We start from the raw sequence: 27,895 nt of genomic DNA, 5'->3' as shown, positions 1-27,895 counted from the left end.
TTTTGCTACCACGTTCCAGGTCTGGCACTGTTGTTTACCCGCTTTTCCTGTATATGGCACTTGTCAGACAAGTGTATAGCTAGAAAGCATCATGCTATTAAAAGATGTACAAGGTGATTCATGGTCAGAGAGAACCTAAGTGCCTGAAATTTATGTGAGCTGTAGCATTTGAGGTGCCTTGGAAGCAGAATCAGACACCCTGGCCTCAATTTCCTTTCAGGACTGAGAAAGGCATACTGGCAATGACAGAGGAAGTTGTGCGTTACCTTCAGTTATAAAATAGCCTATAAGTAAAGAATTCAGCCAGCAAATGTAAGAAACAGATTTGGTGTCTTCCTTGGTCTGCTAGCAGTGAATGATTGCAGTGCTCTGGTGCATGTATGAACCAATGCATATGCATGGCTATAGGTTGCAGCCCTTACTGGAAGTTATCATGTTAGAAAAAGTAATTTTGGTTTATTTAGGACGGCAAATCAGTAGAACTTTGTAAATTTAGGTTGCTTTGGGAGCTCCACTGGGAAGGATGAATTTTGGACTGTGTTAACTACTGTTTAATGTAAAATTCAGAAACAGACCTGGGAGTTGCAGTAAGTACTTAAACAGCTAAGTTCAGAATCCTCTACTCTTTCCTGAGCGAACGCATCTCAGATTTTTTTATGTGCATGTCAGCAGTGGGGTTGCAAATCTAAGCCTCCCTGAGCCTTTTAAGTACTATTCAGGGATAGGGCAGAAAGGAATCACAGAATGGTTTAGATTGGAAGGGATGTTTTAAAGATCATTTAGTCCAGCCCCCTTGGCATGGTTTTCATCAGTCGCGTCACAATACAGAACTGATCCCCTGCAGGCCATACTTTTGATGGATAGTACAGATACCTGCAGCAAAGTTCCCAAATGGAGTTTGCACGTGGCTTTACCTACCTTCTTACCCAAGCTTCACATCGCATCGTGCTACCCTCTATATGATGTTCTTCCTCAGCTTACCTTCCACTTACAGCACAGGCCCCATCCTTTCCACCCTGGTTCTGTGTATCACAAGGTTTCAATCCTTTTACCGGTATTCCACTGACTTTTTTCCAGATCAAAACTGTGCTCACAAATGCTGACACACACAAAGTTTGTGTATTTCAAGAAGTATTTTCTGTACATACTTCCTCCCTCAATGTAATTGGGCTGTATGAAGGGTGCAAGTAACGTGGCATCACCATTCCTGTGAAACATTTGGACTTTTAGCTCTGCAGGTTTCGGTCTCCCACAGATCCAGACCTGCTTTTTCATTGATGAATGAATGACATAAGTAAAGCTGCCTCCTTTGCAACAGTAAAAACAAGGTGGGACAGAAAATGTGATTCTACTAGCTGGTACGTGATTAATATTCAGAAGATTCAACTAGCATCATACCTAGTACGAACGACTAAAACTTTGATACTGACTCATTCAAATTAAAATATTTGTATAAATAGTAACCTTGCTCTTTGAGGATGATTTGGGATTTTTTGTTACAAATTGGGATTTAAGATGGTACATACAGTTAGGAAGCACCACATGCAACTTAAGCTATACTATGTGAGGTTCAGCATAAAAACTTTTATATTACAGGACATTAAAACAGATAGCAGCAGTCCCAGCTTTCTTGCAATATGTATTTCTATAAAAAGTTTATAAACTGAATGAATTGAACTTTTACACGAAGTTGATATTGCATATGAATTTATACAGCAATAGCTGAATACTCGTATCTATAAACACATAACCATAGAAAAATACAAGGCTTCTTTGCCATTCATGTTTAGTGTAATATATAGCCAGTTATAAGTTATTAAAAAATGCACAACAAAAGCCTGATGAATACAATCCCTTCTGTGCCATTCCATAAGTACTATGACTTTTATAATCAATAGCAGGGGGAGGAGGGAAACCCTAGATTGATGGGAAAGTCCTGTTTTCTTTTCTGTTATATAATTTACTTGCAAAAAAAATGTAATTTCTAAAGAATATTTGAAATATCTTATTCACACCAGGAATCTGGAATAACTCAGTGAATATTGCATCATTTTAACTACGCACTTTTAGGTCTAAATGTATCAACACATTACTAGGTATGTAATCAAATTAAAGCCTTTTTTAAAGAAAACTATTCTTTCATCTTCAGCGAACCTCACATATCCTTAAAGATGTTTCTACTAGCATTAGAAAGTTGTTAATTTGTAAGCTACTGAATTCCACTTATATGTCTGCCTACAGTCTTCACTAACTACATAATCTGATACAAATCAGTTAGGTTTCAAACTTTGAAACCTACCTTTGGATCTGAACACTTTCAGTTCCCAGTGTATGGTCTAATTTAATCTCTTTGCCCACCCGATAATAACTTTCTAAAATAAAGACAGTAGAAGGCAGCAGACAGGAACAAATCTGGTTGTCAGATATATCGGGAATATCACTCTTGACTTCAGTGGTGTAGGAAACAGTAGGATCAACTAATATGTTTGAGGATCTGGATCCAAAAATAACTCCTGTGCCTTAAATACCTTTCAAAATCTGTGCCAAAAGAACTGAACATAGATCTGCAGCTATCTGTGGGTAGAACTTAAATGTCTTTTGATGTGAACCTTGCCAACTGAGACTGCAGTATCATTCACAATAGCAAAACCTCACTAGTACAAATAGACTGTTTAGCTACAATCTGTCCTCTCTTTTCTTAAATTGCCTGGCAATAATGGATGTTGTGCAACTGAAGCACTGGAAGCACTTCATACTATCAGCAGAACTCCTTGAAAAGATACAGAATCGTAAGCTACAGAAGGCTTATAGAAGTACTGTGTATTTGAAATTATTTCTAATTCTTAAGAAGACATTAGCAAGTGACAGCAAGAATGTCAGAGCTGTATTGTTTCCTCTGCTGATACCTGATAGCCTTAAGTGCACAATCTGCATAGCTTTAAACTTGGGGCTACTACATATGTATTGAAAATAAGAGCTGTTGGCCAAATTCTGCGTTCCAGTATGAAGTACAACTTCTAACAAGCTCACAAGAATCCTTGACCGACTACAGAAACAAGAAGTAGCCCTTCTTCTTCCCTTGCATTATGACAGTATATGTAAGAATAAAACATTTGTACTTTAGAGGGACCATTTCATTTTCATGATTTTTAGTTTCAAAGTAGTAATATCCAACAGCGATTTTTGCTTTATTGTTTAGAGTCCAAAAAATCTTTACAGATGCCTCTAATAATATCAGGAACCATCTGCTCCAATCCTGTGAACTCCCTAGTGAAGAAAGTGTGAGATTCTCTTGGTTCAGAAGCCATGTCTTTCAGGTCATCCAGAGGTGCCCAGGCAACACCAACAGAGAAGATTGTTATTCCTACAATAAGAAAAAAATAAAGACCATTTTGCCTATTAAAAGAATAACAGTCATTTCTACATCCATGAATTAATCTGGATGGGAAAAGTATAGATTCAATAGCTGCAGTCTGGCAAAGACGATTACACTTTGCCACTAAATAGCAAGAATTAAATGATTTGTTTCAGTAAAAATCCTGAAGGACATGTGGGGCATCTTAAGAGCTAGTGTTTTAGTTGGTTGTGTAGTGACACATAGGAATGTAGCAGTTAGAATGTCAGTCTTAAAACCCAAGTAACACTGTAAAATGATTTTGAAAATTAGTTTGGATCCTTTGTGTATGTTTGGTGCTTTCAAGCATCAGCAGCCTAAGTTTTTTTAGTCAAAACTGCTAATTCCCTTCCTGGATGATGATTGAGAGGAGTGGATGGCATCACTGGAGCTTCACTACTTGTCTCTGTATTTTCAAACTACTAGTTTCTCTCCTGTTTTTCACTAAGCTGCCATGAGTGAGTCTACTCATACCTGGCTCCATAGCACATCATTTTTTTCATCCTAATGGAAAGCAGTTCCTTGGGACTTACATTTTGCTAAATTTAAAACAGGTATGATACTTGATTCGCTTACTGGGGCTGTGTTTGCACACTTTAAAATCTTAACATTCACAATACAGCAGAGATAGGACAAATCAACTTCCATCACTTTCAAAGATAAATCATTTACCTGCTTTTTGTGCTGCAGCAGCAGGTCCTCTAACATCATCATAAGACTGACCATCAGTCAAAACAACAAGGAAGTTTTTGTTAGGTCCATCTTTCATTGGTCCAAAGACATTTCTGGTTATGAAAGAAATGGCATCACCAGTAGCAGTGCCACCGCTCATGTAGCGAATGTTCCGGATAGCTGAGAGGACCTTTTCTTTTGTGATGTAATCTGTGAAGCTAAACTCAGTACGCTGATCGTATGTGAACTGCACAGCTGCGATCTTGGAACCAATGTCAGAGATCTCAAAAGCCCTTGCAACGGTGCTGACAAATTCAAGCACAAGGCGGAAGTTGCTGTCTCCAACGCTGCTGGAACCATCTATCAAGAAACCAATGTTGACGGAGTTGTAGCATGTCTTGCTACACAACATCTGCTCATGTGAACATAATTTTTGGACAAGAGGTTTTACGTATTTGGTAGTGCCAAACCAGGTGGGCATCTGGTAAGAGAAGAAGCCATTGTTTCGACAGACAGCCTGTTTGGAAACAAGAAGTCAACAGGTGAATACTGACACAGCAGCTGAATGGATAATCATCAGAACACCTGTGTGATTTTCTTTCAAAGACAGGTTAGAACTGGAGCCTAATGGTGGGACTTTGTGGTAGGATCTTTTGCTTGTTGGTTTTTAAAGAAACTGAAGATAAACATCTGCAGTTGGATTCAATGAAAGCTACAATATAGCTTATTTTATCCATTAAAGTCAACCCTGGCCTCTGGAAATTTCAAATAATTTAACTTTATTCACAAGAACTGTAACAACTGGAAAACACAACTATGGCTTTTGAAAGCAAACTAAGTCATGTTACTGAGTATCCAAACAATTCAAACTTCTGTAGTTTTGCTTACCCACTGAAAACTAGTCTTTGTGTTTTCCCTTTGAACTCAGTAAGCCTTTATTTTTTTTGATGTATAACACATCATAAACACAAACTTACAGTTGGGTAGAAAATACAGCTCCAGGTCATTCAAAGTAAAATCTCTTTTTCTGCTAGGTTCCATAAGATGTGTGTAAAGTACAAGGTGATTGAGAAGGGGGTTAAATTTAAAATCAGCTCTCCAAGGTGGTGATAACTAATCTGGCTAAGATCAAAATGCAGGAGAAGGACAGCCTCAGTCACATCTTCCTGTGCCTCCAAGTATGTAAGAGTTGGACCTGCCTGCAATACCCCTGGAATCAGCAGCAAGCTATCTGGTGCCTAGAAGCAGCAGTGCTGTAGTGCTTCATTATGTTCACACTGAACCATGAAATTTCTTCTGAAATTAAGACACCTAAAACCTCCCTGTGGAAAATGAGAGGTTCTCTCACAGGAGAGAAAGTAAAGACTAGTGATTAAAAAGCTCATGTGAGAGTAGGTGATCTCTGATATGATTCCTACTCTAACTCATACAGAACAAGATCCAAAACTTTTCATCTAAGGTGAATGTCTTGCACATGAACTTGCTAGGATGTATCTTTCCTGTCCTGTTTGTAGTGAAAGTAGGCAAATAATTATCCATAGAGCAAGTATGGAAAGATATGCCTCCCTGTCTGCTGTTTCAGGACAGGAGATAGCGTATCTGCATTTCATTGCTTTGACACATCTAACCATACCTGAGATAGGGGAATCTCCTACACTGAGAAACTACAAAGTCCAGGAGCTACAACTTGGCAAGAGTCTGAAGTGGGAGAACAGTGGTACCTTTGTGTAGCCCCTGTAGCAGGGAAAAAACACCCCAGTGTTTCTTTAACCTTCCTGGTGCTATTCTTTTGAATCATTTATTAGCAGGAATAATTTCATTGGCTGTTTTGCAAGAATATTTTTTATATATATAAGTTTATATAGATGTGTATTTATTAGTTCATTAGAATGTTACCGTGAAGTAAATTCTCCAGAATAATACCCGTGAATGAAAAACAAAGAATGATATGCTCTCTTACCTTGTCAACAAAACCAATGTCTTGTACCATTCCCAGCTCCTCTGTTGTGGGTTTTGCTACAGATACAATGAATACATTGACTCCAAATTCTCTGGCCACTATGCCAGCTTCTTCTATATCATCTGAGGGCCAGCCATCTAGAAACACTACAATGATCTTGGGAATTCCTTTGCGTGCTCCGTTTTCCAAAGAGAAGAACTTCTGAGCTGTATGCTTCAAAGCTTTTCCTAGTTTTGAACAGAAAGAAAATATGAAGAAATAGTGCCTATCATAATGGTGCATTTTGGTACCAGTTTCCTACACAAAATTGTGTGGGATTCCCATTATGATTACAGGTCTATCCCAGTGTAAAAGTGAAATAGTGTCTCAGGACATTTGGTAATAACAAAGCTCGAGCAATCCGTACGTTAAAGGCAAAAAAAGAAATACTGACCCAAAAACCCAAAACCAGACCACCCCCACAAAAAATCCTCACAGATAAAGCTGAAGAAGAAATCACTGACTTTTTTTTGCCCACAGGTCTAGTTTTGTACCAGGAAGTAGATATATTAGTACCTTTCAAATGGATTAGAAGGAAAAAAGTTGAGGAGCTACCTAAATTTAGTTTGTCAAACGCAACGTATTTGGAATGCTTGTTTTCCTCATTTGGCAACCATCTCTTCACAACCACTTACTTATTCCAAGTTTATTCTAACCCTTTAATTAGCCACGCAGCAAGAAAGAAATGCTAAGCCTTTTTGATATGAGTTTGTCTCAAGATATCACTCTGATACTAGTGAAAAGTCCATGGCAGGAAGTGATATTTGCACTTCTACTCTAACAAAATGTGTAATAAGCAACCCTAACTTCTGGAAATGAAATGGAAGATGTGGCAATGTTCTAGTTGAAAAATGTTGAACCCGACTAAGATGAGTGTGGCGTTTAAAACACTTTCTTAACTAACTGAATTATAAGAACTTCAGTATATACACACACACGTGTGTTTAGCTATATATATATATTTATATGTATAAACATATGTAAAGAAGTAATTTCTATTTGCATGGACCTATGAACTCACCTGTATTAGAATTGCCTCCTCGAAATCCTAATTCCTTTATGGCAAACAAAACTTCTTTCGCAGCAGTGAAGTTTTTCAGATAGAATTCAATTTTTGGATGTTCGCTGTGGGAAAAAAAAAAAAAAAAAAAAAAAGAATAATGAAGTGCGTAGTTTACTTTTCATACCACTAGTCATTAGAAAGCTAAAATACACTTTGAATCATTTTGTTCTTGGTAACATATATTCTTCCCTATATTTTTAATTACTAAACCGGAAGTATGCTCCTTAATAATTCTCACAATCCTTAGTAGGAGGACTTATTTACCTGAGTGTGTAAATTAAGAACAGGCAGGTTCTGAGGCTTATCTAATAGCTGAAAACATTAGGTTGAAAAATATATGCACAAAAATAAAAAAGAACATGCCAGATGTTAAACTAAATGCATTTGTGTAATTGAAAATTGGTAGGTCTTCTACTATTTGTATGAGAAATACCTTCTTTATAAAAACATTCTGTGAAATGCAGTTTGAGTGTTTTGATCTGAGAAGTTTTAAGGTACAGTAGCTACTGACTCTGTGTGAGAAATGAAAGACTTTAGCTGTGCTAAGTACCAGATTTCACTTTTGATTTACAGTAGAAAACAAAAAGAAATGAAGTTATTTTTGCCATGCTAAGAATAGACAGATAAACACCTGCAGCTCAGAAAGCTCTTGCTATGAATAAACGGCCCAATCCTGCATCAGAATCACTAGAATGAACCCCCGTGCCAAGGAGAGTTGGTCTGCAGTGCTGAATCTTATGGTAGAGTAACTTAAAAATGGTAAGTTTTGAGATATAAAGATTATTGCTTGTAGGATTAATTTCTAATGAAGAGGAGTTGAACATTCAAGGTGCTAAATCGATCACTTAGTTTCTCCACAAATCTTTCCTCACCTTACAGTATTTAAACCCAGGACAGGAAAAGCAGGGTTCATTTACCCTAGCTTTAGATGCCTACAAGCAGCTAGAAACTGGATTTTTTCAGGATGGAATTCATCATGTCCTAAAAGAGGCATCCAAAGCAGTTTAGATGGTTTGTGCCAGGAATGTGGTCTTTCTAGTGATTACAAGAGCAAGCCTAGGTCATTAACTCAGACTCTGACACCTACTCTACAGTCGCCTAAAGGCTGGGGAGAGGAACAGACTTTAATGATGAAAGACGCAATAGAGAAACTGTGTTAATCTAGCAGATGTTTCATTGTCTTGTGATAAATGAATTAAAGACTTCTTTGTGCGTCTTTTATTCCAGAGAAGCCATAGCCAAAGTGGTTAAACCTGGAAAACTGCTATTCCTGAGGGCTCGCAAACTAAGCTGTGGCTCAAATAAGCCTTCTACCAACATGCTGGATGTTGCAGTGGCTGTGAGACTGTTTTGCAGTCTGTGAACATACAAGGTAGTGTGAATGGTTAGACTCTATGATCTTAAGGGTCTTGTCCAACCTAAATGATTCTATGATTCTATGAATAGTCTTAAAATAAAAACCTGACCATTTACAATTTGGAGATATTGGCTGTAGTAACCTATAGGTTGGCAACAGCAGTTTTCTGGTTTGTACTTGTATATAGCCATTTGTGACTATTCTCTCTCTACAATTTTTAAAACCAGCCATCTCTCCTTTGTGGAGTGTTTTCTGCTGTTTTACTAAGATGAGCTATGAAACTGTCAGCAGCAGAGGGGCTATGAAACGTCCAGCTGCTCTCTATCCAAAGATCATGAATCACAGGGGCAGAAGATGGTAAAATCTGTCATGTCCTCACAAGGACATCTCAGTATAGCACAGAGCAAACACTCAAAAGAGTTTGCAGTGCTACACAACACTGCAGCTCAAAAGAGTTTGCTTTCTCTTGCTATTCATCAGCCATTATTGAGTGAATACTGTTCTGCAAAATAGGGAGTGATATATTAATTGACTTCTCTTATTAATCACTCAGTTATACCTTGTCTAGACCTGTTCTTACCTGGCCTGTACAACTCCAACATGAGGCCCTTCTGTGCCAATTCCCAGCATCACAGCTACTTTTCCAACAAAGTTTTTCTGCAAATTAAATCTACGTTGGCCGATGTTGTAACTTCCATCAATGAGAAATGCAATATCAGCTTTACAGTCTGTGAATATCCAAAATAATCAGACTTAAACTTAACACCAAATAAACGTTAGAATTTTTCTTTGCAAAAGTTAAATCTGTGGGTTCTTACCTTTGTTTCCAGCCTTTTTATCAAGTGGCTTCTTAGGTCTTTTACCTTCAGTGAAGGAAACAAGATGGATCATTTAAGAACAAGAAGATGAATGGCCAAAAGTAAACCAGAAAAAGCTCAGACTCCAAGAATTACATTGCAGTCTATCTGCAGTAGGAACTGTCAATCAGTTTAATTCTTAAACTTGCACTACTACTGCTTTGCTCCTTGGAGAATATTCTTTTTCAAATGAAACAGTTTAACCTTCCTTTCTTACACCTGCCCAGCTGACTACTGACAGGTAGAAACCTGGGTGGGTTGCTGTAGCTCACCCCCCCAAGTGCTACCATTTCTCAGTTAGCAATCCTGCTGTGCTGTGCACGGTTTTAATGGTTTGGAAGCAAACTATGACTTAAACCGTAAAGCAAATGTTCTATTCAGATACAACATCCAAGTCCAGTATTTACATACCACTAGGCTTCACAAAAACTGATTTAGACTTTTAATGCAGCATTTTCTGTGGAGAAATTCACATAGCATCTAAATTTCTCCAAGTTTTGACAGCACTCAGCTGTTTACTAGTTCTCTAAGAAGAAATTAATTATCTTCTCTGTCACTTGACAGCAAAGAATATCACAGAAGCTCATGAACTCTTTCCTTCCTTTGATATCTGTATTATTCTTCCAAATTCATTCTTTCTTTTTAATTTGCATGAAGATTAACAAAATTAGAATCAATCTTGCCAATTGCAAATAATTCCTTCTTTTGCTGATGATAGCTGTACTGCAAAACCAGATATTGTGTATGTTTTCTTCTTTAAAAATAAATAAATCATATGAAACGTCATTTTAGCCAGGGATTCACGCACTGCAGCACATCCTATCACAAGAAGCTTCCCTTGTTGCAGAAAACTTGTACCTGTAGAAGGACGTGCTGTTGATACCGATCGTCCAACTGCTTCAAGTGCTGTGTTCTTGGTACCTGCTAAAATATTGGAAGAATAAATTTATGTTATTTTAGTGTATTTAGATGAAATTACAAGTGCTTGAAGAATACTATATTTCCAATAACCTTTCTTCATCATCTGCCATTAGCTACTCTGGGAGTAGGACACAGGCCTAGACAGATATTTGGTGTAATCCAGTATCGCACTCCTTGTTTCACTGGTAATGAACCTCTCTGAGCTCCTGCATTTGAAACGGCAGCAGCCGACGTGTAATTACAGCATATCAATTGATGAGAAGTTTTGAGCTGTAGTAGCTATTGTTTCTAGCAGATAAATTCAGGACTCGATCTGGAGGAGGTGTATTTCATTTACACCCTCACCAAAAGCACCTGTAATCCCAAATTCTTATCCATTAATTTGCAATAAACACTAATGGAGGATTACTACTGTCTTAGAGATAGCAGGCTAAATTTTAGCTGTGTAAACAATAAGAACACATTAAAGAGCTCTGTTTCCCAAGCTCTGAAAGAATATACCGGAAAACACATACACTTCAGTATTTTGGAGCCAAACAATATATATAACCAATAGACTTCTTTATACAATTTTATGAGGGTGGTTTAACCTCAACCAAGTGGCCGGGCATGATAATGGTTTGCAATTGGGCACAGTATGTCAACTACAAGGACAAAAAAACTTCTGAAAAACCACTGTGTCACACTGTAGCTTAATGACCACATCACATCTAAGTTGACATTATTCCCGTTTTTGGAGGGTCAGTGTTCTGTTTGCAAGGAACGCTACACAAGCTCTTTGAAGGACCTGACAGTTCTACTGCCTGCCCAAAGGCAGGCAGGGGGGCAGAAGGGATAAAACTATATGGCTGGAAGCGGTAGGAGGACAGGACTGCAGTAGCAGGATCGAAGTACGGACTTCGATCACAGCTTAAACTGTTGTGGAACTGCACTGTCGACCGCCTGCTATCACGTCATTATATTCTAAATAACTGTGATCCATTTTTAAGTTTCAGCTTCTGCTACAGACTAGCTAGTCTCGCTGGAGTAGTATTTTAAGGAAATTGTGGAAAAACGAGGATTAATGAATTAAAAGCAAAAACTTCGGTTATTACACTTCAGATAGCAATCACATTTGTTTATGCATACAGGAGCATTGAAGAAGTTTCCTACAGTTCTGTTACGATTTCAAATATAGTTTGAAAAATAAGTAGTGTGATCCACCTACGAGTCACTGAGAAGGATGAAGCCCATCTAGCGAGCACCTGAGACTGGATTCCATTGGCATTTACAGCAGGGTAGTTTTCCTGTCCTGGGAGAGTCTGTACCCTTACAGCTCCTCCTGCATTGGTGATCACCCCACTGAGATACAAAAAGAGTTGTTAGAAATCAGACATTTTAATCACAAGAAAATGCAATACAATTATACCATCATTAGTATATTGGATAGTAGCCTCCTGAAAAAGGCAGTTGTGTTCAGGATATGAGTTGCTGAAAAGACTTTTCAAAGAAACTATTCTGCAGAGCACACAGACCTAGGAAAAAAAAAAGTCAGGAAATTCTAAAATTCTGGCAATGTTCAACTTGATGCAGAAGAGTGATGTTTCAAGGCAGTATCAATTCCTAACTGACAATAATAGGCATCAGAACTGTTCAGATCTTTTTATGTGCTACTGAAAGAACGTTTATTATTTTTAGAGGCCAAAATTCAATGTTGAGTTTCTCTAAGACGGATTATAAGCCTGATACTTTGTAGAACTTGGGCAGGTACAGTACTGTGGGACAAAACCAACCATTTCAAGACTATGTAAACACAGCAATGTGCGCCTTTATGTTTGTTTTTCTTACGTTTGGCTTCCTGCTTGAAAAGAGGTTCCAGCCTAATCTGATTTAAAACATTGTGAAAGTAGAATAATCAAGACCAAAGTTTAGAAAACCTTGCGTATATTTCTGGTAACACAAACTCTCTGTATCTGTGGCAAAGGTAACTTCCACATAAATCTCCTTGTGGACTGCTGTTAAAATACATTTCTCCTTCATAGATGTGATTTGCATTTCTAAATTGAACTGTGGTGATACATATTGAATTCTTGCAGCTTAGAAGATTATGATAGCAGTTTAAAAATATACAGATATTTTCTCATCTGGGAACACTGTGTACAGTATATAGTCAGAAGAGTTTTAGTAAAGTTACCCTGAATTAGTTTAAAATCAGATTATAAAATTGGCAAATACAAACAGCACTTAACAGTTCTTTAAAAAACAGTGAGAGAAAAATCAGACCAGAGCTTCTAACTGGTTATTTTTAAATGACAGGAAAATTCAGCAAGTCAAAATTATCTTTGGGAAAAATAACACATTAATGTATTTAGAAAATTTTAGTCTAATTATAACAATTTTCTTCTCTAGCACCTGGTTCTCTTTGGCATTCAAGCCTTCACTGGTGTGAAGACTTAATGCATAAGGAAGTACATGTCAGAAAGAAAATATATGTATTTAATTGGAACAGTTTCTAGTTTAAGTTTATATTTTCAGTTTTAGCGAAGCTACTTTGGGCTTACATCAGCAAACTTGCCCTATGCCCACATTAGCTCCCAAGAAGAGCTTGGTATCTCTTCCAGCTTCCTTTGTTGTGGATTCACAACTTTGAGCACTGGCTGAATTAAAACTCAAGACAACATTTATACCGAAAGCTCAACCTAAGAATTATTCTTAGAAGCAATGATGTCAGCTTATTTTAGGCAGTGTGACCAGTTTTGTCTATATTGATCCATTTTGTCTTTTCATTTTGATTGCCATGTGATCATTATGGACAAAAAAAATTATCATCTAGATAGTCTCCATTGAAGCCGCAAGCTTTCCACTGAAACTGGAGTACGTTTCTTTGCTCCTTATCTATTTATTGAGAATATTTGATTCTGTATTTCATCACAAGCCATAAAGCTCTGGACTGCCTTCTGAAGATACGCTATTTCCATGTAATAGCTCTGCTATTTTTAATGCGTGTGGGGGCTGACATTAGATGTAAATATAACATGAACTACAGCTTTATGAAAGTTACTCCTCTTTTCTTGCCATTTCATTTTGTACTGTTTAAGCCATCTTTTACAGTCTCGTCAGTTTTACCAGGGATGTTTCTTCCAGCCAGTTTACTCAGAGCGCATGCTCATATATGCTGAAGTGGAATAAACCATACTGTCAGTCTGCCTTTGTATTCTGAATCAGACTGGCAAATTCCTTTTTGCAATCATTTATGAATGACTTAAAGTGAGATTCATCCTGTGTAAATCTGCAGTGGTATTTAAATAGTGAAGAAGTGCCTATGCATTTCCTCAGAATGATTTTATGTCACTACAATCTGCTTTGATTTTCACCACTGTTCTTTGCTCCTGTGTGATTGATTTGCATGCCATGGCTGTTCTGATTAAACTGGAACTCTGCAGATTTTCCAGGAACAACTTTCACTTCCTTACCAGCTATGTTTCATGCTACTGCCCGCACTGCTTTATGGCAACTTTATATAAAAGCTGTCAGTCCATTCTCTTGCCTAGCTTCACTGTTAATAGCAAATCATAATTTACACTTCAATGGTATTTTTCACTCAAAATTGCACATAAATTAAACAGAAAAGCATATACACAAGGAACCAATCCAGCACTTTGCAATAGCACATGGGAGAAAGCATACTGGCCAAGGGTAGCAGAAGATACAGAAAGGTCTTATGAAATACAGGAATTCAATTTAAAACATACTTGAGAATCTGAATTGAAGTAGATGAGCAGATGGAATTGAAGCTTTTTAGAGCCTCATGCACCTCCAAGTAAGCACAAGAACTGTTTATCTGCCCTCTCTGAGAAAGAGGTACAGGGCTGGCTTGCCTTAACCAATTTTTGTATGTGTTTTTCAAGGAGCCTGCACATTAGACCTGATGCCTAGACCACAAAGAGACTATTCCAGCCATGGGATGTGACCCTTATAGATGTAACTGCAGTCAGTAATCTTAGACACAGCAGTAGAAAGCTGAAATACTATCTCCCGTTAAAGAAAGAGGAAACACAAGGTTTTCAACTGGTGAAAGTCTTTTTCCTCTGGGTAAATTTTCCATTGCTTCTTAGAATTTGTAAGTAGTGATAGATTTGGCTGATGGAGAGCACACTTTTTGCAGCATGCTTATGAACTATTGACTTGTTCAAAAATGCTGGAGATGAAGCCAATTGGATATTCCCTTAAATGGGCTTAGTTCCAAGTGTAAGTAAGGATCAGCTAGATAAAACTGTTTAAAGGTAACAAAACATTGTCAGTGGAATGGACAACAATTGTTTTTCCCATGTATAAGTGTTAGAGCGAAGAGAAATAGATTTGAACACAGACTAAATGTTCTATGCCAAGGAAAGGTCCAAAGCCCAAGGGCAGCAGCACTGCAGCTGGGCTGCTGAAAGAATATATTGAGCAGATTTAATCTTGCAGTCCAGAAGCAAAATGTTTGCTCAGAAACTCACATGGTATGTTTTTATGCTAATTATGTAGGCAGACCATCTGCTTCTTCCGCAGAAGGGAAGGCAGAAAGGTGAAGGCCTGCCATACTACCCAACAGCATATTTATGACCTGAAAGTTCCTGTTGCTAAGAATGCTAGCTGTAGTAGCAGCTGGCATTTCCTACAGGGTCCTTGGGTAAAAAAAAGTTATCCTTAGGGGCTTAAGACAAGACAGATGTATTACCTGAATCCCCATCTTTCCTTCTTATCAGCAGCTGCAAGCTCATTCCACATAACCCACCTTTTTCCATCGCTCCAAGAAGCGTCCTCCTCCAAAATGTAATCTCCTACTGCTGCCTGATTGTCTTCATTCACTGATAAGGAGCTGCTCAGGGTTTCATGCCAGCATTCTCTGGCCCCCTAGGTTATGCTCCTTCTGCCTCGTCTGCACCCCTATTGCTTTTGGCAGCAAAGGCGGCTCTACAGCAGAAGCAGGCATTATACCAAAGTTTCCCAGGGGATCTACAGCTGCTCTGAAATCCCTCTGGCTGGACAACCTTTTTGTCAATATTCCTCTAGCAAACACTACAGTGGCCCAGGGGCCATTCATGTTTGTGCTCACTTTGTGGCCAGTTTGGTAATGCCATGATATGCCTTTGTTACACTTGAGTGGGACCCCAGTGTTTAATTAGAAACGGTTCCACCCTGTGATGAGTTAGGAAGGTTATGACAAAAATTTACATGCCTATTTAGCATCTAAAAACTATCACATTGGGCTAGGTCTCCATTTAGTGCAACTGGCACTAGAACAGAACTGCACAAGCTGAGAACCTAGTCCTTCATTTGACTTTCTAACTATTAATCCAATTAATCACTCAGTGGTAGATTTAACACAGTTCTTCATGCCTGCATAGTGTCAGCCTGGTAGGAGGTTCTCCATTCTTCCCCCAACAAATAAATCTTTTATTCTTCTGCCCAGAAAGAGAACAATATTAAATAAATATTCTGTTTCCTGAAAGTAATTACACATAAAGTAAGGACAGAAAAAAAAGGAGAGAAAAAGCCAAATATAATAAACTAAAACAGGCAGAAAGCTTATTCATCTGTAGAATACAGAAATATTTGTAATGAATTCTGCTAAATTCTTTACATGCATTATATAGTATTTTCTTGTGGTAATAATTAGCTCACAGTAACGGAACTGCTCATAGGAATAAGCATTACTTGGTTTATATAAAATGAAGGAATTAAACTCCAGTTCGTGTGCTGGGTCCAAACTGAGATGTATGTGGAGGGGGGAACTGACCCATGCTCAATCATTTCCAGTTTAAAAGAAAAACATATATAAGCACTGCTCCCAAGGCTGATGCTTCTTGAAATGGCGAATAGTTGTCTGTCTGTGCTTTCTACAAGTAACAGCAGCAGTCATTGTAGTGGCACAGGCCTGGTACTCAGCAGTGCTTAAGGTGTAGAGCTATGTTGCACTCACCATGCAATGTGATTTAGGGTACACCTGGTTTTAAACTAGATGTGGTTGTTTCAGTTTTTTTGGAAAAAAATCACAAAATTCTCAAAGCACATACCTAGTTACATCAGTATAACTTACTACTATTACCTATTAGCAATATCTTCTCGGACTACCTCCGAGACCAATATGGAGTTCAGCTATTGCAACACAGTGAGAAGGAACACATTATTTTGTATGTTTTTGTTGGATTTTGTAGCCTGCACTGAAATTAACTGAGAGCTAAACAGCTATCACCTCTCCTCCGTTCATCAATCCTTTTTTACCAGGACTAGTATTTTTGGCTGCTAACAGTTACAGCCAAACCAACAAAACATTCTCATGCAGCAAATTCTGCTCTGACTGTGAAAGACCAAGACTAATAGCCCCTAACTTAAAGGCAGTCTTCAAAACCAGCAGTTCTCCCAAACAGAAGATTTTCACCTATATTCTGCTCTTTCAAAATGCTCTACTACCGTCTGTCCTGTTCATGTCGTATACAGAATACTTGAACATTGTTAATATACATCCTTACTGGAAGGCACAGATTAGAAGGGTAAGTATATTTTAATCCTTTCATTTCTGTTAGAGCCCTCATCCTCACAATGTCTGGAGACAGACTGTCAGAGGCAGGTTTTACAAACAGGGGTGCACATGCCACCTGTAGTATAATTTATATTGACACTTACTATGGAAAATTACGGTGTTTTCTGTACTCCTATGCTTCTGGGTTGGAAAACAATCTTACACATAGTCTGCAAGGTACTGACTTCACTGAAGCGCTAAGTAATGTTTAAATGCCTGTACTTAATTATCTAGGAGAAAACTATACAAAACATAAAAAGAAATCTGCATCTTCCATTTCTTGTACCACCTCCTTTTATAAAAGTATTCCCCAGCTGTGACAGAGCAGAGCCCCACCAGCATTCTTGGTGGGACTTGTCTAACAATCACTGTCACCACCAGCATGGGAAGTTGAAGACTGCTGCCTAGTTGAACTGGTTAGGAACCTTTGTGACTTTTCAAAACACTCAAGTCTCCAATCCCTTTGGAAAAAAAGTCTTGATAGCAAGAGCTTTTTTTTTTCCTCTTTAAGTAAAGACATCTTTGGCAACCCGTAAGGAAATGGAATGTTATAATAAATGGCTACATCACTAAATACAAACATTGTCTTAGGAAAAAAAAGAAAACTGAGATGTCTTCCCATATAACATTCTATAAAAAAACCACATTTGATGCAGACTTTATCTCACAAAGTTTTTGCATATATCTAAAGTGGGAAAAGTGAAGAGCTGAAGTAACATTTTTTTTTAAAACACTCATGAAGACGCTTAAAGCACACTGAATGGAAGTATTCATTCTTTTTACAGAAGGACCAAAAGGAAGCCTGTTCTAGCAATAACACACACAGAGACATGCAATTATCTTTGAAACAAACTCTTTAAGCTTTAAAAATACACACAGAGCCCCAGAATACCTCCCAAGTTCTTTCTAGCTGCCCCTATAGTACTTAGCTCTTAAGTCTCCTTTACAGCATTTAAGAAATTCCAGATAGCGTTTCTACTCAAAATCCCTCCTTAAATCCAATTTTTTTAAAAAAAAAAAAATTAGTTTTAGTTTTCTTTGGAGTTCAAATACAACAAAACTAGCCTGAATTTTGGAAGCACTGTTAAAAGTTATAGGATTTTAATTCATACTTTAATTAAGTTCCTGGATAGTAATGATAGCCCCCTAAATGTTATTTCAGATGATTAGTCTGTACTTTACAGCATGTAAAGTATCAAGCAATTAATATTAATTCAAACCCACCTTCATTTTCCTCCTTTATCTTCTAGTAATTTTTATAATTTTTTTTTGTTTTTTTTTTAAATAAAAATACTCTGATAGCAGACTTCAGCATCACATGAATGTATTATGAAAATTTCTTTCTGTTGCTTGTGGATAAAAAAAAAGGATTGAAACTACTGTGTTTCTCCCCCCCCCCCCCTTTTTTTTTTTTTTTAAACACTTTGCTTCACCTAAGCTTTTAAGTATACTTTCAGCCTTTCTGCAAGGGCAGCAGTAGTCTTATCTGGAATATACAAATATAAGAAGATGTTGTGATTTTTTGTTTAACTGTAGTTTATGTGTATCTTAACATGAACGTACCTAGAAGCTAAATAAAACTAGTTTTAAGAAGTTCCTGATGCTCAAAGGGATTCTGGATAGCTAATGATGTAATCCACAAATGCTAATGAAATCTCATTCACAGGAGTAAGACATTAAAAAAGGTCTCCAATAATGAGTAAAAAAATGTCTCTAATAATGAGACCTCAATATGTTTTTTCCAAGAGTACCTCTTCAAATGTAAGTAATCTAGATTATATGCATGATGGAAGTCTTGCTTTTAAAGATATCAATAATATGTAATTATAGAACTCTCAGAAATGAGGAAACATTTGGGCAGGATGGTTTAATCTGTACTTTTGTTTCAAAACAGGATCAATTATAGTTATCTAGTTATTCCAGTAGATATATGTCTATCTGTTTTTAGAAACTGCACTGTATTGTAGTTCCTATAATATTGCAGGTCATCTAGTCTCTGTCCTTACTGTTAGGCTTTTCTCCATATCTAAAACAAGTTTCTGTTGCTGAAACATCAGTCCTATCTTAAGAGTGATAAAACCTTACATAGTTTTTAATCTATTTTGTCATAGTAAGTATATCGTGAAAGGTCTCAGTGACCAAGTTGTGTGTTGTACAGCCAGTTAATAAATGAAGCTAAAAATCCTCCAAATAACCAAAAGCTTTCTCAAAGTATTAAAATCAAAGTCTGAAACTCCCTGTAGACAGACAGTCAGGAATCAGTCTGGCTTTCACAGGCATCTGAAATAGGTATCTTGCTGTCTCGAGCTGGTTTTGTCCAAAGTATCCTTATTAAAAATTGATCCATGAGAGATTTTACCTGGCAACTAAGTAATTAAATCTTTTTCCTTCCTCAAAAAAAAAACGAAAACAAAAAAAAAACCCCAACCAAAACCACCACCCCAACCCCAAACTCAGATATCTGCCAGCCTGCTTTCCTTCCCCTGTGGAATTACTGCTTTTTTAATAACCTCTATTTAACATGGGTTATCTGGATATTTTTCTTAGTCTTTAGTTTTCTGTTTGATACAGAAGTGAATTCAGCTAGATACTGGTCTAATTAAGATATCATTAAGTAGACTAAAACCCAGCAAGCAATTGTCAGAAGAGAAAAAAAACCCAACCCTAATACTGATTAAAAGTAATAGTCTATGGACCACATTCAGCCAAATTATGGGTAGGTCCGTTTGCATAGGAGGTTAAACTCATTTCAGCAGTTTCAGAAAAAGTGTCATGTAAATGGAAGTCAGAAAGTGAATCTGCTTTTATTCTCCAATTAGTTACTATTTACACTATATCTTTCCATGCCTAGTAGTGACACGTAAGTAATCTGACAGTGAAAGTCCACCTGCTGTTGTGCTGTTTCAGACAAAGTTAAAGTGGTTTTCTGGAACACTTAAACACAACTCAGATAATGGCTAGGCAGCTGGCAAATTTTCTTCCTTGTTTTCTCCTAATGACATTCCTATTGAGTTATGACTCCAGAAATCCAGAAAGATCTTTATAACAATGGCATCAAAAGGTTAAGATTAGAAGTGTGGCAAGACTATATAAACTTGCTTAACACGTTGATTAGCAATCACCTGACTTACCTGTGTATGGCAGCTCCACAGATGCTGGAAAGAGAGGCATAAACTCCATCTCCAAAGACATAGAATTGCCATAGAGGACAATTTGCTGGGCAAAGGACATCTTCTGTCCCCTTTCTAAGGTCAAGTCCTCTTGTAAAGCACGTGATAGCAGTGAAAGCTAAAGAAAAAGAAGAATGTGACCTGAAAATCTTAAGAGTCTGTTGTTTTGGGGTTGGTTTTTTTTAATCTTTCCATTGTTTCCAAGCTTAAAGCAAAGTTTGAATTTGGAATTGGGGAGCGTCTCAGCTTACGCTGCAGTACATCTGTAAAGACATCTTTGGAGCTTACAAATGTATAGTTATGACAAGAACACACAAGTTATTTAAGGGAAAGGAACATCCGAAAAAGGTAGAACGGGTAAAAATAAGTGCACAAACAACACTAAAACATTAAAAAAAAATCCAAGAAATATTACAGAAGAAAAAGCAATTCACATCTCTTAAGTTTACTGCAAAGACAGAACGGTAAGGGGGAGACCTTTGAAGGCTTGTGGAACACAGGAGTGGGCAGACTCTTAAGGGAGAAATTAAAAGACTGACATTCCCACAGCAATGTCCAGCCACAGGACATCTACAAATCACTTGGGAAACTCAGAATCTTCCCTTGAGTGCCATTAATGAAGCAGGCTGACAGCAGCATTTCCCTTAGCCTCTGCAAGAAATCCTACTAAGGCCAGTATAAAAAAAGGAATACTCATCTCCTTGCTCCAGTAACTTAACACCTAGAATATTCGTATCAACGAAGTTTACAATATTATCATTATGCAAAGGACTGTCAAATTCACCCAGTGAGAAGTTGTTATTTATTCAGCTGAGGCACATTCATTTTTCACATAGAACTCTCTTTTTATCTTTTTTCTTAGAGCATGCTTCTCAGGTTATCATCATTAAGTTTTCACTGTGCTTGCATGCGTGCAATGGAGGTAAGCAGAAACAGATTTACACCAGTATATGATTTTGCTTGGCAAATTGATGTTTTTTCTTTCAAAACCTTAAGAGGTCGTATCTTGGATACTTACTACCATCCTTCTGCTACACAGGACAGCACATTCAGCTGGTCTGACAGCACAGCAGATTAGGACTTTGGCCTAGACTGCCATCAACTCAGCATTGTCAGTTCAACCCATGACTGCGTATTTATTCTGAACTTCCTAAAAGCACATCTTGCCCTTGCTGAGCACTAGAAGGTGCAACAACCATTTCTACATGCACTTGGAATGTTACTTCTTCACAATATTAAGAGAGCTGACAGGCTGGCCAATGTATCAGTGCATACACCACTGCATTATATCCCAATGAGAGTATGTTTCAGGGATCTGGGATCTGTCTCTCACCTTTTTCCCTGCCCACTCTTTCTACTCTTACCCTAAGGCGTTTACTGACCCCAGCATAAGCAGCTTGTATTTGAAATTATTTGGAGCATACATGTTCCTCATCAGTGGATGGAAGAGATCATACCTCCTGCTAATCTCACAAACTTTAGAACTGAAAAGCAAGACAGTTACAGCCAGAGGTGTACAGGGAAGTGTCTGTTAATTCTGGCTCAAGTCATATGTTCATAGACCACATGTATAGTTTTACATGTAAGTATACATAACATTCATTAATGCTATACTGAAGTTACATTAAGCTACCTAACCACATCTTCCTGAAAAATCTTTGCTATTTGTCAGCACAAATGTGCTTAAATATGCTAAATACATCTATATAACCCAAAAGAAAAAAAAAGAAAAAAAAGCAGCAGTAAACACTTCTTAATCTTTCCCTTCTTAAGATAACAAAAGCTGTCTACCTAGCAAAACACTGTACAGACATTTGATTCTAAAGTACCCTAAGAAATAAAGAAGTTTCTTTTAGGACTTAGCCTTAACTACTTACATCCTCTCCACATTTAGTCTTATATATTTGCCTTAAAAACACAAGTCCAAAAACCAAGCAGAATCACCATGATTAAACCTAGAAGCTCCGTATTTTCATTACCAAAAGTGCTGTATCATTGTGTTAGGCTACAGTCAATTTGTTTTGCTGTTCAAGTCTCCTAATCCTTTCATGAAAGTTCTACAAGTGTGTTAGCCGATTACTGGGCACTAATCAATAGCCACCAAATGGCAACTAGCAAGACCATCAGGATAAAACAGCAGCTGGAAAGCTGGATATCCTTGGAGGAATCACTGCAATCACAGGTAATCTCTGCTCTCACAGTACTGCTTGTGCCATGCACCCTGCAACATTTTTCCAGGCTCTAGAAGTGCAAGACACCACAGGAAGCTTTAATACCTGTCATTTCTAATGTACTGTACTTGACTGAATTCCTTGGCAGGCTGTGCATACAAAGACAATAATTAGACATGTCTAGTTAGTGAGCCCTTTATCACTTCGAGATCTGTATTCGCCTGACTACCAGGTACTTACTAATTACAGTCATATGTCAGACTAACATTTTACACAGCACAAAAGATGAAGGCTGGGGGCAGGGAAATCTTGCTGCGTCTTCCCTGGCTATGGAAACACAGAAATCCACTGTAGCCTAGCCATGGGATTTTTAGGTACTGGCAGCCTAAAGACTTGTCATGATTCTCATCTACACCATCAGAGGAGGGCTTCCAAGGGAAGGGAGCAAGTTGCCATTGCATGACTTAAGAGCTAACATACAGTAAGCACAGAGGTAAAAACACACACTTTGAGGTACATGATGCTGTTCGTTAAAAATCCACCATTTCATTTTAGTTTTCTGTAAGCTATAATTCTATAGCTGAGACCAATATTAGGGGTGTTAGGTGCAGTATCAAACTGAGTAGTACTAGGTACCGAAATTCTTACAATACCAACTTTGCAGTGGACTTTGTTTGTCTATTTTAATGTATCATCAGCTATCCAACCCATAAAACTACAAGTAGTCCCTTGTGAATAGGAAAATGTATTAATCGGGTCTGAATACTAGAGACTAGAAAATAATTCTTTGCCAGCTTGCATAATAATCATTCTCCAAAGTTTCACATGTGATATTACTATTAAAATTGAAGGTGGTTGGTTTTGTTAGTCTGGCCAAGATACTTCACAGCTGACACCACCCAAGAGATACATATCTAAGTAACAGAGAGAAAACCTGTATGTTTTAATCACTGTAATTTAAGAATTCAAGAGCAGTAGCAGTGGAGACGTTTCTCTGATACTTATGAGATCCATACTCTGAATTCACATGTTTTTGGAGGAAGAAAGATAAGCTTGTAATTTACAAGAAGGGACTCAGTCCTAGACTTCTATCCATTCTGGATAAAGACTAGAAACCTACATTATGCGATACAAACTTAGGCCTTCAGAACTGTAATAAAGTGACCATCATCCCATTCTCTCAAGGCACACGCTTTTTAAGCCCCACAAACACACCACATCAGGGTGCACCACAGAAACAAAGAAAAAAACTGTAGTTCTTCCTGATTTAAGCCATATTTAAAGGTAGGGATGAATGTCTTCCATCACTGTTGACCTAAAAAAAGAAAAAAGTAAAGGCTCAGTCTCCTAAAACATCCACCCAATAACCATGCTTTCAATTCATTCTATGAGTTTCCATCTTTTTAGCACTTCATCCCATGTACTCAGATTTGCCCTGAATAGCTGTTTCTTACACCCACCTATAAAAGTTCTCACTTCATTTTTGACAGAAGTCATTACTTTAAAAGACTCTAGGAAAATAAAATCCATAGCTAAAATCTGGGCTTTTCTAATCCTGAAGTTTCCATGAAGTGCTTTGGGAACAGCAGAGTTTATGTAAAGGAAAAAAAAATATAATCTCTATGTGCATTACAAAAAAAAATAATTCATAACAATAAGATAACTTCATGAGTTGTAAGATGAAGTACATCCCTATAATGCTTTTTTTTTTCCTTTCAGTATTTAGTGTTGTATCTTTGCAAAACAGGAAGATATGAAGTCCTTTAGTATTCAAACAAGCCTGTTTTTTATATCCTATGCAAGGAACACTCCCACAAATCTTATCCACACTAGAAAGAAAAGAAAAAAGACATACTAGTAGAGCTATACCTGTTTATATTTTGGAAAACATGTTCACAGATTGTGTTCATGTAATCTTAAGTACACCAGTACAAGATCTGGACAAAGACAATGGGATTTAAAAAGTCTGGTCAGGGCTAAATCTTTCACTTTGATCCGAGACTTGCCTTTTTCTGATCAGCTTAAGGTCACTTACCATCACATGCCAACATTCACCCACCCACACAGCATCATGTATGGTAACTAGACCTGTTGAACTCTGCAGTATTCGTATGCATTTCAGGGGGAGTATAAGGAAAGATGTAAGATCATTTAAGATCTCCCCAAGTAGTTATGAGCCTAAATAAAATTTGAGGAAACTGATGTTCTTACGCTACTCTGAACAACAGAATTTAAGCACTTTTTATAAAAGTTCCTGGAAGCTTCTAGCTCAGTAACCAAATGCCGCTGAATTTAGGCTCAGAATAATGGTAAGAGAGAATATCTTACAGCAACTGTTCACGTTTTATACTACAAGCACATCCTGGTACCAATATTCCATTTTGCCAATATTCCCTTAATGTTATTTTAGCTGGTGTCAGATACCTTCAGGTTACAGTCGCTTCTTCTCCAGCCCTGGGAAGAAGCATCAGAAAATTTTTCACTTCTTTCCTGACTGTCAGCACTTCACCTCTAATGCACCTGTAAAACAGGAAGGAAAGGAATTAAGTTGGAATATTTTTTTATTGCTGTGCATTTTTCCCCTTTTTTTAGCCATAGCACTCCTATAACATATAGCTATTATCACTTCAGCACAGCAGAATTTTCCAAGTGCTTGCCTAAACACAAAATGAGCAGCAAATCCTGCTTCTTAATGACTTTGAAATCCTGAACAACCATTCAGAAAAGCTTGAAGTCACTCACCTTCTGCAGGCCAGGTCTGCATCTGGAAGCGCATCCTTCTGGAGGGTCTTGCCCTCCCTTGGTGAAAGGCTCCGCTGGAAGGTGCGGACAAACCGCCCGCGTTCTTCTGGTGCATTATTTCTTCAACTGCTCGCTATGGCTCCTGGTTCCTAAGGGGTTGGCTCTGGCTCCAGGAGAGCCCCCTCTCCAGCAGGGGGGATGCAGTCCAATAGGGCACGGTGCAACAGGCATTCCCTGCCCTGCTTAGCATCTTAAGTGTTGTTTTGCTTCCCAGGTTAGAATAGCGGCAGGGCAGGTATAAGAGTTTGTAATAGATTCCATGGTCTGAACCACGTCGGAGATCCTCAGCGCGCCAAGCACTGCGCAAGTGCCTTTGTAACACACACAAACACGCTCCCACTCGCACGCGCTACCAGCGCCCCCCTTGACGGGGACACCCGTCACCCCAGCTCTCCAGCCCGTGCCAGCGGGGTGCGGGTCCCCCCCGTCTGGCAGCGTTCCCGGGCATCCTGCGTGCCCCTCCGCAGGCTCCCCCGGGGCCACCGCTCGAGGGGCCTCACACGGCGGGGCCCGGCCGGCCGGCCCCGGGGGCGCACTGCGGGGCTCCGGGCTGGCGGCCCCCGTCGGGGACCCTCAGCGCAGCCCGGCGAAAGGCGGCAGCAACCGGGGAAGCGCCGAGCCGGCACTCGCGGCCAGGCCACCGTCACCTCCCGGCGGGGAGGGACGGGCAGAGACAATCCGAGGGGGAAACCCCCCGTGGGGAGGCGGAGGGAGGAAAGCGGCCAACTCACCCGAGCCGTCGCTCCCGCGCACGGGGCCGCAGAGCAGGAAGGCGCCTGCGAACAGACAGGGAGCGAGTCGGGGCGCTGCTGCGCGCCCCGCCGGCCCCGAGCCGCCCCCCGCGGTACCCACCGAGGAGAAGGGGGGCGAGCCACATGGTGGCGGGGCGCGCCCGCACCTCGGGGGAGCCGAGAGCAGAGCCGAGGGGAGAGCGGCGCGGCACGGCTCAGCCTAGCTCGGCGCGGCACGGAGCAGCTCAGCCTTCCCACCGGGGCCCCCACCGCAGGCTGCCGGACCCTCCGCGCTGCCCCGACACCGCCGCGAAGCCGCACAGCCGGCGGCAGCTGCCGCGCCCGCTTTAAACCTCTCCCGCGGCGCATGAGCACTGGGGCGGGCGAGGGTGGCCGGGGCGGGAGGGAAGGAGGGAGCGGACGTGGGGCTGGGCGGCTCCATCGCCGAGCAAGGCCCGGCAGGTGCTGCCCTCCCTCCCCCGCCGCGTCCCCCGCCTGCGCCTTCCACCGGGGCGCGGCCCGGGCCCTGCGGTAGCGGCGCCCCGGAGCTTCCTTAGGCGGTCCGGGTCGAGCAGCCCCGCTCCGGACAGGCAGCGGTGGCACAAGGACCTTCCCGTGCCCGGCCAGGACGGCCTTTGCCGTTTGCCTTCCCAGATCTGCCCGCACGCTCCTCTATTTTCCTTCCACCTACAGCTTCTGGATACCTCACTTCAGATACCTTTATTCCAGATACTGTAAGCAATGCGAGCGCGCTGTCAGTCACTTCGCCGCAAGGTCCGGCCCTTGCTCGGAAGCGAACGCAGGGGCAAAGCTGCCCCGAGCCCAGCCCGGCCCCCGCCGGCTCGGCACCCCGGGGCGCGCTGCCCGGGGCTGGGGCCGTGCGGCGGCGGCTGCGCGTCCCGCTGGGCTGCAGGGCGAACCCGGGGAACTGAAACCTAATTTAACCTTTCAAAGAGACCAAAGCACCCTAACCAGCATTATTGTGACGTTTCTGTTTGGGCTAAAATGTTAGCGTAAATACTGCAGGTACTTGCTATTGGTTTAAGCCAAACTTTGCTTAAATTAAATGAAAACGCCACCACCACCCCCCAAAAAAATCCCAACAAAAGCAAACCAAACCAACGAAACAAACCCCTCCACTTTAGAGCTTGCTTCGTTTTCGTAGTTCAATGCATACCAGCATATGTGGCGTAAAGTATCAGCTGCCACGGGTGTGTAATGACCAGGTTACTTGTGGAGGGGTGGGAAGCGAGGCCCGAGTGCGCTGATTTCAACGAAAGCCTTAAAATTGTGGTCTTTGGTGGCAGCCGGCATCCGCTGTTTAACTTCTGCTGGTATGGTTGTTCCCAGAAATAAACTTTCAAATATAAATAAGCTTTCAGAAATCACGGGAATCAGCACTTTAACGGGTTTGCCGGGGCAGAAAATGAAGCGCCGGTATTGCAGTCAGCGCCGGCGGCGGGCGCGCACGGCAGCAGCCGTCTGTGGGAGGCAGCTGAGCAATGCGACTTGCTTTCGGGCTTTTTATTTTATTTTATTTTACCTAATAGCTGGTCGCATAAAAATGCGCATTGTGAAATATCTCCTCGTGTAATTGAAAATAAATATATTTGAGAACTCTGCTATCCGTTCAGAGACGTGCCGCACGCCCATAGAGCAAAATAGGAAACCTGACCGGGTAAGTTATTCGTAAATTTTTGGGTGGTTTGTTTAGGGTGGTTTTTGGTTTGGTTTTTTTGGTGTCGGGTTTTTTTTGTGGTTTTGTTTTGTTTTGTTTTGTTTTAGTTTTAAGCGCAAAAGCGGTGAGAACACGACATCCCCAACCCCCGAACTCCCGGCTTTAATCGTCCCAGAAACACATTTTGATGCGTCCCACACAGGACGAAGGTGGCGGTGCTTCCCTCATGACATGCTCTTCTCCTACGGGAGCATCTCAAATGCAAAATTATTCAAGGCAGTTGGTGCAGATGTCAGGAACTTCTGCCGGCGTTTCTCTCGGCTTCTCCGGATCCCGAGAGCTTGTCCAGGCTCCCTCCTCAACGAGGGCTCCCCCGAGTGGGTCGGTCACCTGCCGCTTCGGTGACCGATTACCGAGTTGGCAGGGGCCGCCGAAACCTGTGTCCCGGAGCCCGCCTCGCCCCGCGTGTCCCGCAGGTGCTGAGGCTGCTCGGCACTTCCCAGAAACGGTTCACAGCCCTCCGTTCACCGTTTTCT

At 40.2% G+C, this 27,895-nt stretch overlaps 1 protein-coding gene and 1 long non-coding RNA gene across 7 annotated transcripts in view; one reads left to right on the top strand and one right to left on the bottom strand.

Annotated features, from left to right (window-relative positions):
* Positions 1-1,619: 1,619 nt before the first annotated feature.
* COCH (cochlin) lies at positions 1,620-26,020 on the bottom strand. 2 transcript variants are annotated; one of them, XM_055717357.1, is made up of 11 exons: positions 25,803-26,020; positions 25,682-25,726; positions 19,939-20,095; positions 11,471-11,604; positions 10,201-10,266; positions 9,304-9,348; positions 9,066-9,213; positions 7,087-7,190; positions 6,027-6,253; positions 4,067-4,583; positions 1,620-3,364 (listed from the first exon to the last, which is right to left on the bottom strand). In XM_055717357.1, exons 1-11 carry the CDS (start codon positions 25,825-25,827, stop codon positions 3,189-3,191), a joined length of 1,644 nt encoding a protein of 547 aa, XP_055573332.1. In that variant the 5' UTR covers positions 25,828-26,020; the 3' UTR covers positions 1,620-3,188. The 2 variants fall into 2 exon arrangements, with proteins under 2 accessions (XP_055573332.1, XP_055573333.1); XM_055717358.1 differs by having other exon boundaries at positions 10,201-10,263.
* A 112-nt stretch (positions 26,021-26,132) lies between these two features.
* LOC114017256 (uncharacterized) overlaps positions 26,133-27,895 on the top strand; it is a 45,661-nt gene continuing 43,898 nt past the window's right edge. For 2 of the 5 annotated variants that reach the window (XR_008733362.1, XR_008733364.1), the window contains exon 1: positions 26,135-26,415. This is a non-coding gene — a long non-coding RNA (uncharacterized LOC114017256). Of the gene's footprint in view, positions 26,416-27,231; positions 27,360-27,895 lie in introns of all 5 variants that reach the window. The other 3 variants (XR_008733365.1, XR_008733366.1, XR_008733363.1) reach the window with 3 other exon arrangements.

The sequence above is a fragment of the Falco cherrug genome, chromosome 7 (assembly GCF_023634085.1).
Source record: "Falco cherrug isolate bFalChe1 chromosome 7, bFalChe1.pri, whole genome shotgun sequence".
Taxonomy (NCBI): Eukaryota; Metazoa; Chordata; class Aves; order Falconiformes; family Falconidae; genus Falco; species Falco cherrug.
The sequence above is the reverse complement of the archived record's forward strand: the minus strand, read 5'-3'. Positions and strand labels throughout refer to the sequence as shown.